The 11,304-nt window shown below is 38.4% G+C and overlaps 2 protein-coding genes across 2 annotated transcripts in view; one reads left to right on the top strand and one right to left on the bottom strand.

Annotated features, from left to right (window-relative positions):
• The first annotated feature begins 427 nt into the window (after positions 1-427).
• LOC137930597 (selenoprotein M-like) lies at positions 428-1,160 on the top strand. The gene is made up of 2 exons (XM_068773893.1): positions 428-696; positions 762-1,160. The coding sequence occupies exons 1-2, from the start codon at positions 598-600 to the stop codon at positions 1,002-1,004; spliced, it is 342 nt and encodes a 113-aa protein (XP_068629994.1). The 5' UTR covers positions 428-597; the 3' UTR covers positions 1,005-1,160.
• Positions 1,161-2,535: 1,375 nt separating this feature from the next.
• Positions 2,536-11,304, bottom strand: part of l(3)80Fj (lethal (3) 80Fj) — a 40,761-nt gene continuing 31,992 nt past the window's right edge. Inside the window, exons 35-41 of the mRNA XM_068774046.1 lie at positions 9,356-9,557; positions 8,411-8,554; positions 7,354-7,584; positions 6,173-6,521; positions 5,469-5,785; positions 3,075-3,296; positions 2,536-2,716 (exon numbers count right to left, since the gene is read on the bottom strand). Of these exons, the coding sequence (XP_068630147.1) occupies positions 2,594-2,716; positions 3,075-3,296; positions 5,469-5,785; positions 6,173-6,521; positions 7,354-7,584; positions 8,411-8,554; positions 9,356-9,557 (1,588 nt within the window). The 3' untranslated portion in view covers positions 2,536-2,593. The remainder of the gene's footprint in view (positions 2,717-3,074; positions 3,297-5,468; positions 5,786-6,172; positions 6,522-7,353; positions 7,585-8,410; positions 8,555-9,355; positions 9,558-11,304) is intronic.

The following is an 11,304-nucleotide window of genomic DNA, read 5'->3' as shown; positions in this document are numbered from 1 at the left end:
AGTAAAGCTTTGATGAGTTTGACCTATATTTATAAATGTATTTTACACACCGAAACGATTTTTATTACATTTTATGCGTAATTTAGTTACAGTTTTGTACTCTATTTCGGAATATGCTTTATCATTATATTAATAGTTTTATTCCCTTTATTGGCCTATAAACCTCTTTAAACATTGTTGAGGAAATTAAGATATTTCTATACTCACTTCGCAAACTATCGCAAAGGTGATAAAACTGAAAAGATCATTTATTAACTTTGACTGTGTCAACAAATATTGTATGGAATATATTTTGATAAACATTAATTAATTTTGTAATAAAAAAAAACTGGTATTATTCTTTAGCGTGTACTAATAAAAAGTGCAAGTGGTTTTTATTCAACCACCATTACAAATCGATAAAAATAACTACTGTCTATCTGTCATTTGCCACTGATAGATTGAGACGCTTATCAGCATTTATCATTGAATTAAGAGACTGATTTTTTTATTAATTTTGTGTGCCATATACGTACTGTAACTTTACGTGTGCGTATAATTAGACAATAGGAAAATCTGTAATAAGTAGGAGTATCTTATTAGTAACATCCTTCAATCATGTCTCTTAAATTTAATATTGTATTGTTGTTATTAAGTGTATTGTTCGCTGTAATAACCGGGTACGAACAATCGGACGTAGCCTCGGCGAGAATTGAGGTAAATTCATCACTAATGTCTTGATTTAATGTCTTAGTAATGTATTAACGAGATTTATTTTTCAGAGCTGCAGAGGTTGTTCTCTTAACCGGCTGCCTGAAGTGAAGAGGTTTATATTCGAAGACGCGCCAAACTACGAGCGGTTGGAAGTTAAATTCATTACGGGGGCGGACCCCGAGCTGATTTTGTTAAACGATGGTGACCAGGAGCTGGAGCGACTTCCCCTCGCGCATTTGTCCCGTTCAGAGTGCAATGAGCTTATACAAAGCAAGGGTTTCACAAAAAAAGCTAAAAATACTGAATTTTAAACAGTAAGCCAAGTTAAAATAATTCTTTGTTTAGTTTAAATATATTCTCCACATAATTTTTAGTGTTATTGCATTCCTTAATACATTACTATAACTTGTCAATTGTAATTTTTTGCAGGAAATAAAATAATTTTACTGATGGTTTTTTTTTATTAGAATGGTTTTCTTGCAATTTTGTTGACAACAATTCAATATTTGACCTATGTTATAAATATTAAAAACAATGAAATCAACATCTTTATAATGGCAAGTAATTGGTTATTGGTATGGTGTTTAGAACTGTTTAAGAGTATAAGAAAAACATAATAAAGAATCAATACATATGCAATGATTAAATGATGCATGTATTTATTTGATTATTACCTTTAATTTTAATATTTTCAGTTTGCAAGTTGAATTCAGTGTTTTTATAACACATATTTATTCTTTATTGGTAAAGAGAATGAAAAAGTAAAAAACAAAAAATATGAAATGTGTTACATGATATTTAGATTTTTTCCACAAATATACATTACTTTGTATTTATTGTAAATTGCCTGTAAACTAACAGTTTGATAGCCTTCTATAAGAGATTGTTTAATCAGATACAGGTTATAGAAGATATAATGGTAAACTATGACCTCCATGTTGTGCACCTTTATCTCTATCTATTATATTTCCCAGCTATGTAGTCCATTAGGCTTTTGTGGTTTGCTAATCTGATTATACCTTATTTTAAGGCTTTATCAAAATTTACAAACAGAAATTGACAGTGCATTTAGTGCTAACAACACCAACACTAATACTTTAAATTACTTTAAATCTTGTGACCATGGTTCATGTTTGGTTGTGGATATCCTATCTAAAATTTGTTTCCAAATATCATGGATTGACAAAATAATGTTAAAAGATTGGCATTAAATCTATTCATAACTATTTCATTTGTGACAAGAAAAACATTACAAATGAAGTATAATTATTAGTTCCTTTTTCACGTGTGTTTATACCCCCCATTGAAAGATTGTTTATTTAATTTTTTTTATATTGTGTACATTGTTTTTTAATATTTTCTGTCTTGTCATGAAATTTCCTTAATTTATCCAAATGGTTATTTGCTATCTTGTTGATGGATCTCAAATATTGCTATACTGGGGAATAATGTGGAATAATAATATTTATTTAGAATTCTTAATAGTTCATTTCACTTTGAGGATGTCTAGTGGATATGGGCATCCCCATAGATTTCCAATAGGACCTGTTGGAAGTTGCTTGCATTCAGCATCTGTATTATAATTGTTAGTAGATAAACCTATTTTTGTGCAGTACATAAAAATCTCAATGAAAATGGAACTATTTTTAAATTCGAAAATAAAATATAATAAAACATGCATATATACCATAACATTACAAAGGTGTCCCCTTAGGTTAGGCTAGTCACTGAGTTGGTTTTGTGCAATTTTTAACGCATTCCTTAACCACTGCACAAAAACAGGTTTCACTGTAATGTGTTAGGTTAACAGGGCGAGTAGAAATAAAATTTCATATACGTCAATAACAATATATTAGTGGTAAAGTTTAAAGTGTGTGTGGGCGTGGGCGGACGCGGGCGTTCAGCTCAGCATGGTACAGTCCAGGTCCTCGTCGCGACCCTCGGTGTGAGCGCGTCGCAGCACTCGCGCCACCACGTCGCTCAGCGCTTCGCGAGCACCCTCGTCTAGGAGCGACATGCATTGCTGCAACAACCATAAACACTGCTATTAAAAACATGCTCATTTTATATTTATATCCTGGTCACCTCCAGGGGTGAAAATTGGCTTGTCTTCCCCTACAAATGTAGGCGAATATTATTTTAAAAAGTTGAGCGTCTATTACTTGTTAAAAGTTGCATTTTCACATTGATGTCTGGTTTAAGGAATAAGAGATGTTTCAGGGGTTTACAGGAACCAGCTAAAGTGATCAATGAGAAAAAAGTCTGAACTCCTGGACTGTGATATACAAAGAAGAGGCTTATGAAAAAAAAATAATGGCTATAATGGGATGCCGCAACCATTAACCTTTGAGGGTTTGGTTTAAGCAGACTAAGAAGATCACCTGGTGGAAAGCCTCGTCGTGCGGCAGGCGCAGCACGGCGCGGAGTGCTATCTCCGAGTTGGCGCGCACGTAGGTGTTCTTTTCCTTGGTGCCGTTGACGAGCGCGGGCAGCAGCGCGCGCAGCACGTCGCCGCCGCAGGCCGCCAGCGGCGCCTCGCGTCCGAGAAGAGCACACGCGCGCGCCATCAGCTGCTTCACGTCGTTGCTTGGGTGGTTCATGCTCTGCGGGGAAAGATCATTTATTATTATCTAAATATATTTTATAAACTAAATAATGGAATTATAATACATTCATCGCAATTGTTTTCATCATCCCTGAACATCATATCCGTCTTGAAACTCCTTAAAAGAATCGATGACGAACTGTTCCTATCATCACGACAACCGATCGACACTCACAGCAAAGTACAGCCCCCCCTTCCCCTCCAAAGATTGCCACGATCACCGGTGTCGCACAACCCGTAGCCCGCATCTTCCCGCGACCTTGACTATGTCGTCTATCCAGCTGGTGGAAAGTCTACTCATGCCGCTTCATTCTATTGGCTCGCGGCCGCAGCTCGAACACTTCACGGCCCCAACGGCCGACAGTTGCTCATGTGATGAGCGCAGTCCACTGCCACTACATACGCAATCATCTTTTCCTAGTTTTATTTGTAATACTGTTTCATGTTTTCCCCAGGGCATTAGTAAAAGAGAATTACATGGATCATTCACATGGTCTTCTCTCATCTACATTCCATACAAGCAGTAGTTGAACAGACGGTCAAAAATAGTAAAAAAGGCGCAAAATGTAAATTGGAACCAGGTAATGAACTTGCTCCTTCTGCTCCTCTAAAGGTTTCAAATACTTTGTCAAAGTTATGGGATAAAAGAAAGTTATACATCATGGAAACACGATAGAAAAATAGGTGTCCATTATATGAGGTGACAGTTATAATAACCAGTGACTTGGGATTGCAATCGAGGAATGTGGTGGAAATATCCAAAGCATTCTCCGGTTCAAGTCTCAGGATCATTTCAGGTCTACCTTCAGGGCACCAAAGCCCATGGTCCACTGGTTATTGGGGCATTTGGACCAACATCAGTTGTACATCCTGAAAACCGTAACCAAACCTACTTTACATATGTTTAATGGTGATCACCTCTACACTAATAGTGTAAACATTACAATGTGCAGCAAAAGTTCCTTGCCAAGGATGGAATCCAGGAAAGTGGACTATATGGTCAGTTCAGAACATAACACAATCAAGACTATTTATGTGATCTCTCCAACCAAGTAAAGATAACATTATATTTTTGGATTCTAAGTAGTCTATACATAAGTGAATTTAAATTAAGAATGCTATCAATTCGTTTTTATTCACATAAAACCTATTTTAACATTATTGGCAGGTTTATCATAACTTCGCCATAGAAATTGTCATATATAAGAACTATATCACTGTGCTGGGTTTATAGCTTGTACTGTGAGAAAGCATGCGGCAATATTCAAAAACTAAATTGACTTTATCAACACTTCGCGAGTATATATCGCTGACCGCACCAACCATTCGTTATCAGTACTGATAAAAATCTAGCGGCGTATCGGCCTAGGTAAATATAGTTCCTGATAAGAAGGCGAGTAGAACAATTACAAATAGATAATTAGCCTGCGTCATACATTGCGGTCAAGTCATGTGCGACGAATATTTTGGAGGGGCCGTGTGACTCAAGTATTTTTAACTGAGAAAATGGACAATGGAGATTGGCGTGAGAGAGAAAGAGAGAGAGAGAGAAAATATTTAAACTAAAGTAAATCAATTAAACGTAATTCTTACAAGAATGTTTAACCGTTGCAGTGTATTGGAACCAAAACAAATTCTATTCTAACGATATAAAAATAATATTATAACATATATAAAAAAACATCTTAATCGCAGCAAAACAAGACCACGTGATTCTCTCCGAAGGTGACGTATGCCAACTTAGGAAGGTATCGCCAAATAAAAAAGTACACAACAGAGTTACTCGGAGTTCTTGAAACCATCGAGGGGTTTTAGAGGGTAGGAACTTCACATAACTCTGCCTTTCCACCAAAAACAAGGCATTTTCAACATCCAGAGAATTTCCAATAATTTCTAAATTCTATCTGGTCGTAATAAGAAGAATTGCAGGACTTTGCTTTTATAATAGCAACATCAAGCCAAGGTCCTCTCTCAGGAGAGTCTTACGCCTGATCACTTAATGGGGCTTTAGAGGGATTTTGAGACTCTAGGTTTTAGACCAACGAGATTGTCAAATAAATCACTGGATGCTGGTAGCGCGAGACCAGTCATCGTGGCGATCGGAGAGGTGTATGCCAGTCGGCGTCTATCGGCTGGCATGATGATGGTAATTGCAGTTTGAAGGACTCACCCTGACGAACTGCGAGAGTAGGTTGGGTGGTACGGGGCGGTCGTTGAGCAGCAAGTAGCGCATGAGGTAGCCGACGCCGCGCACGCCGTTGCAGGCCAGGGGCGGCCTCTCGCTGGTCAGCTGCGCGAGCAGGGTACGCTCCACGCGCTCCAGGAACGGCTCGCGGTAGATGTGGTGCGGGCACTCCTTAAGCGCTACGAACAACGCGCACGAGCGCCCGTGCAGCAGCTGCCAGTCGTCGGTGGCGGTGATGCCCAGCACGTGGTGCTGCAGCGCCGCGTCGCGATGCCCGTCCGGAAGCCACTGCAGCAACGCGCCTGGGGGAGAAGACTCTGTCTTAGTGAACAGCTTCCAAATTTTCACGTCAACTAGATTTTATTTTTAGCTGGACAATATTTAGTTTGAAGTAACAAATTAGAATTAGAAGTTAAAAGTGAGAGGTAGGGAGCATCCCTTCTTTTCCTACGTCTTCGTTAAAACAAACGACACCCAACTCATTAGCAAATTACCAAAAGTAGTATAACTAAACATCCTATCAAACATACTAATATTTTTGATAACTTCATCAATTATGTTCAGATTTAATTGAAATTCATACGGCACAAAATTAACAGCATAAAACGTACTAAAAACAAAGCAGAAATATAGCCTTGTGTGTATTTAAAAGAACTAGTAGCCATGAAAAAATGTCTATAGTGACAGACCTAAGCAGCCTCCGACATTGCTCCGTGGCGGATCATCGGTATGCGCTAGCAGCACGGGGCTGGTGAGCGTGGTGAGGATGTTCAAGGCGAGGCTTTCCGACATTTTCTCGCCACCACCGGTGATGATGCTGCGCAGCGCTTGCAGCATGGTCTCGCGTATCAGTGGGTCCTCGATGTTCTTGACGCCGTTGTGCATCTCCACGAAGAGTGGGTCGGCGCGCGTGTGGATGAGCACCAGCTGCGACAGCGCGAAGCCCGCCTTGATGCGCACCGGCCGGTTGGGGTCGTTCAGCGCTTTCAGGAATGTGGTCTGTAGTTGCGGCAGGAACTGCTTCAGCATCACTCCCACCTGTGTGTCACCATGCCATGTTTGCATTAAAATTATTAACGTTATGCCTAAAATCTGAGGACTGAAAATTATGGCAAATGTCTATCTATATGTATATTTATTGAATATAAAAAAAAACATAATAATTACACATGAGAATTTAATTTAAAAAAAAACAATAAATTCAAAAAGTTCAATCAAAATCCTTTTATACTAAAAATCTTTATTTAATAGAATCAGGCGTTACCTTGCGGAAATCCATCCTAAGTAAGAAAAGGACCAATATTTAGCCTCTACCGCACATGCAGTGGTAGTCGTGCAACAAAGTGCACCGCCCGCCAGCCCACTAATTAATGCGCATGCGGCAAATAATGCTAATTACACAACTGCCATCGTTAAATCACTCAACACGTGTTTCACCCCTCCACGGGGCAGGGGTGAAACACGTGTTGAGTAATTTGGCGGTGGCGGTTGTATAATTAGCATTGTTTGCCGCATACGCATTTATCCGCGGTCTGGCGGGCGGTGCACTTTGTTGCACGACTACCACTGCATGTGCGGAAGTGGCTAAATATTGGTCCTTTTTTTACATACTAAAAATCATCAAGTCAGCCGGTAGCCATCTACTGCAAGGCTTCAGCTTTTCCCAAAAATCGCAACGATAAGCATTCAGCAACTTCCCATTGAACTTGAATATGTCGCCAGGCCATCTCTCTTGTTGGCCACTAGAGAACTTTTCGGCCCCAACAGCTGTGGGTGGCATGACCGATGTGACCCATCCAATGCCACCTGGCATCCTTCAATTTAAAATAAACTAACGATGGTTTCAACCGCGTCCTGATCTAAGACTTACCTTAGATAGGAGTTCAGCAAGAGTTTCAAGGACAGCAGCTTTCACAGCTGCGTTGAAGCGGTCGCCCAGGATACGGATGAGAGGTCCGGTGACGTGAACGACGGAGGGCTGTAGTGCCGCCGCTGATGTCAACCTGATCACCTCACCCAGCATGAGCGCCGCGTTCTCTTTGTCTTCTGGCAGTCCGTTCAGTATCGACTCGCGGAACAGTGGCAGGATTGGTGCAATGCCCTGGACACCGTAGAATATTAAAATAACACCAAACATTGGCTGACTTAGAAATAAAATTCATATGGCTATAGCAAGCCACACAAAATTGGTCATTGCGATTAACCTCGCCTTTGTCGAATGCAATTAGCAGTATTCTTCTTTCGCTTAGATACTGAACAAATGTCGCTATAGCAAAAGAGAATAAATTTTATTATTTATACTTGGATGACTAATCCAAGTTATACAAAAAATTTTGAAAAGTTATTTATGAATTCGTCTCTTTGTATTCCTATTTACAACCTTAAATGAAGAGAGCGCTCTTGTATAATTGCGTGCAGTAAACTATATCGCAAGACAATCTACCACTAGCGCCACCTATTAGCACTGTCGGAAGTTAATATTCCGAACGCCATCTAGTATCAAATGTAAGTAAGCACGACTGACAAAATGTCACATAAGTAGTGTGATAACGCTCTACGAAGCTGGAATAAGCCGATTGTCTCTATCCGAAGGTCGATGTGCAATATTTATCGCTTTATGTATATGCTTTAAGTAGGAGATTAATATTATGCAAAATAAAGGTTTTACATGTATTTCTAATTATACTATATATAGTGATTACTCTGAAATATGTTACATTAATTTATTTCTTCCATTGCAATGCAACATGCTAATAACTTCTGGTTGTACATAGTACACTGTAGTTAATTTTAAAATGCTTTTTCTAATCATTTTTATCTAAATTTATTTATTTAAAGCTTTTACACCTATAACTAATCATCCTGTATATCTTAAACATTTATTTCATAGCTAAAAAATTAGACGTCATAGTAAAAATATGGGTCACCTTTGGTAGACAGAAGCCAGGTAGAAGTTCACCCTTGAGGTCAGCTGCGGCAAAGCGAACCGCCTGCCGTACGTCGCTCACGTGTTGGATCTGGCGCTCGGCGTCCAGGGTACGTGTCAGCGCTGACAGCGCCTCCCACGCCATCTGTCCATCACAAGCGTAAACCAATGTCATTTAGCTATTTTTCTGCTGGTAGGTAAAGCTAGATGCCACCTAGATAGGTACTTTGACCTACATTTGCGACCAAACGGAGCTTTTTTTTCAAAACAAACACAAGATTAGTCCTTTTCATATTTCCTGTTTAATTATATATACAATATTGTAAATATAATTTGTCACAAATCGAGACCTATGGAGACATGGTATATATCCCAGAACAACTAAAGAGCATGCTATTTAAGAGTCGTAGCGACACAATGCTTCACATGCGCCCTTCGGTCATGGTTTCATCATCTTTGCCGATTCAATCGAGGAAGCGACGGGTTAATTAAAATTATTTTTTTAAGATATCTTGTAAGATAGTTAAATAAACGTATATAGACCTATAAGTATTATTTCTAAAAAAGCCTAACACACACACACACACGCTCATACACACACACACACATGTATGTAAAAGGTTATTAGTGTATTTATATTAGATTTTTTACCTTTATTTTTTTCACCTCATTCTTTTTTTTTTTCTTTAATATAAGAAGTGTTTAAGTAAGTAAACTTATTATTACTAGCTTATATTATTAGTCTGTAAGGTTTCTTAATAATAAATACGTATAAAGCGAAATATCGCAGTTGTCTCTATCATTGCCTAGTAACCTATTAAACTCTCCCTCAACTGGTGTCCCCGACGTGATCTGAACACGCAACCTTCTGATCTGGATCCCACAGATATTCTGTACCCGGAGAGCAGTTTCAGTAATAAAGTGGTGGGGGAGGGTTGGTGCACACCTGGAGTACATCACGTTCCGTGTCAGCAAAGAGCAGGAGCAGGCCGCGCAGCAGCTGCGGGACATGGGGCGCCAGCTCTGCTCGCGAGTGCGACACGAATGCGCACAGCAGCGCTGCGGCAGCGCGCCTGCGCTCTGCGCTGCCCGGGGCTGCGCCAGCGCCTGCGCCCGCGCGCACCGCCTCCAGCAGCGTGTCGATGATGCTGTGTATATGCAATTTATTATTTATTTAGGTACACCAGCAGTAAACATAAATTAAAAGTTACCGTATAAATAACATGGCAGAAAAACACCAAAATAAACTATTTAACAAAGATTGAAGAAAACAGTAATGGCACATAAAAATAAACATCTAGCTATTATGAACATTTGACTTGTAAATTAAATTATGGGATCGCCCAATCAATCAATAGTACGGTCAAACATTAATCTCTAATGTTGTCTCGCTCGCACAGTATCTACCGCACGCAGACCTGTGCGGGTTTACTCACCCACGAGTTGTACTACGCAATGTATATATTTAGCGAATAAAGAAGCCAAACGAAAGCAAGGGAAGCAAAGAACAAAGAAGTATAGGAACAACACAAGGCCAAAAGAGAATCAAGAACCAGATCGATTAGCGACAATTGACTAGCGATATTGAATGCAGTGTTTCTTATACGTTTGACGAACTTTTACTCAACCTATCTCCTACAAATTTGAACAGGTTCACAAGCTGCAAAAAGCGCACCCGATTCTCGAAATGTTAAATATTTCAGTAATATAGTAGTTGAACATTTTTGGAAGCTGTGTTAACTTATAAAGTACTTCCAATGAATTATTAGCCTTTTTTAAGTAATCACTTTAAATATAAAATCTTATCTATAAATAATTTAATATATATCTAAATAAATATAATATATATTAACATTTAGATATAATCTAGCATAAATATGGCCAGCGATGTGTATGTTTACAATGGGCATTAGTTTTTAATTTTGTAACGTATAAAAATAATGTAAATTTATATTACGTTTTGTTATTTGTGCGTTTGTTTGATAAGACTATTTATAATATTAAAATAACCGTTTTTTATTACATGCCCATTTATATATACGACACTTATATCAAAATATTTTTTTTTAAATTTTTGTCCGTCTGTCTGTTTGTTCTGGCTAATCTCTGAAATACATATACTGATATAGAAGGTTCTACTCCATCGCTTATTGACAACTAATTATATATCTACATCATAAATGTCAAAGTGCAGTGACATTTGGCGCCATTTGTAAAAGTTAAGGCGCGTTCACATTATGACATTACTTTTGCGCCACCTATTAGACAAAACTTGAAAGGGTTTAAAATTTTGTATTTAAAGACCAAAGATGACATCGCAAGATAATTCTTTCATCATTATTCATTTCTCATTCATCACCACTTCAGCCGTAGTATGTGCACTGCTCAACGCCTTTTCCAAAGATTTACAATAGAACCTGTTGGAACCTACATTCACTCTTCCGAAGATCTCAACAAGTTTCATATATAGAACACTATGCTATACTGACTGTAGTAAAATTCTGCGTTAGTGATAGAATACCATAACTTTAGGTAATTAAGATTTATTTTAAGAATATCAATGGATTCATTACTCAATCGACCGAATATATGTAAAAGTAATATTTATATATAATCATTTGTGTAATTTTTTCCAGGGCTTGTAGGTCTTGGAGACTCTGACCACATGAAGTCCAAAGTAGATGCGTATATATATTAATTAAATAGCCCATACACAACCAATAAACCCATTAGCCAATCATAAAGCAAGAAGTATTGTAAACACAAAACCGTCAGCCAATCACAATGCTAGAAATATTATAGAGCGTTCTCATTCGCCAGACGTAAACATAGTGTGCTTTAGCGTGGGATTCCCATGTTCTCTCTAACTTTATATATACGTGTATATGTATGTTT

This window comes from Battus philenor, unplaced genomic scaffold (assembly GCF_028537555.1).
Source record: "Battus philenor isolate CCGP_79_NKW_IND1 unplaced genomic scaffold, ilBatPhil1.0.hap1 SCAF_6, whole genome shotgun sequence".
NCBI lineage: Eukaryota > Metazoa > Arthropoda > Insecta > Lepidoptera > Papilionidae > Battus > Battus philenor.
Note: the sequence above shows the minus strand (reverse complement) of the source record. Positions and strands in the feature narration are given on the sequence as shown.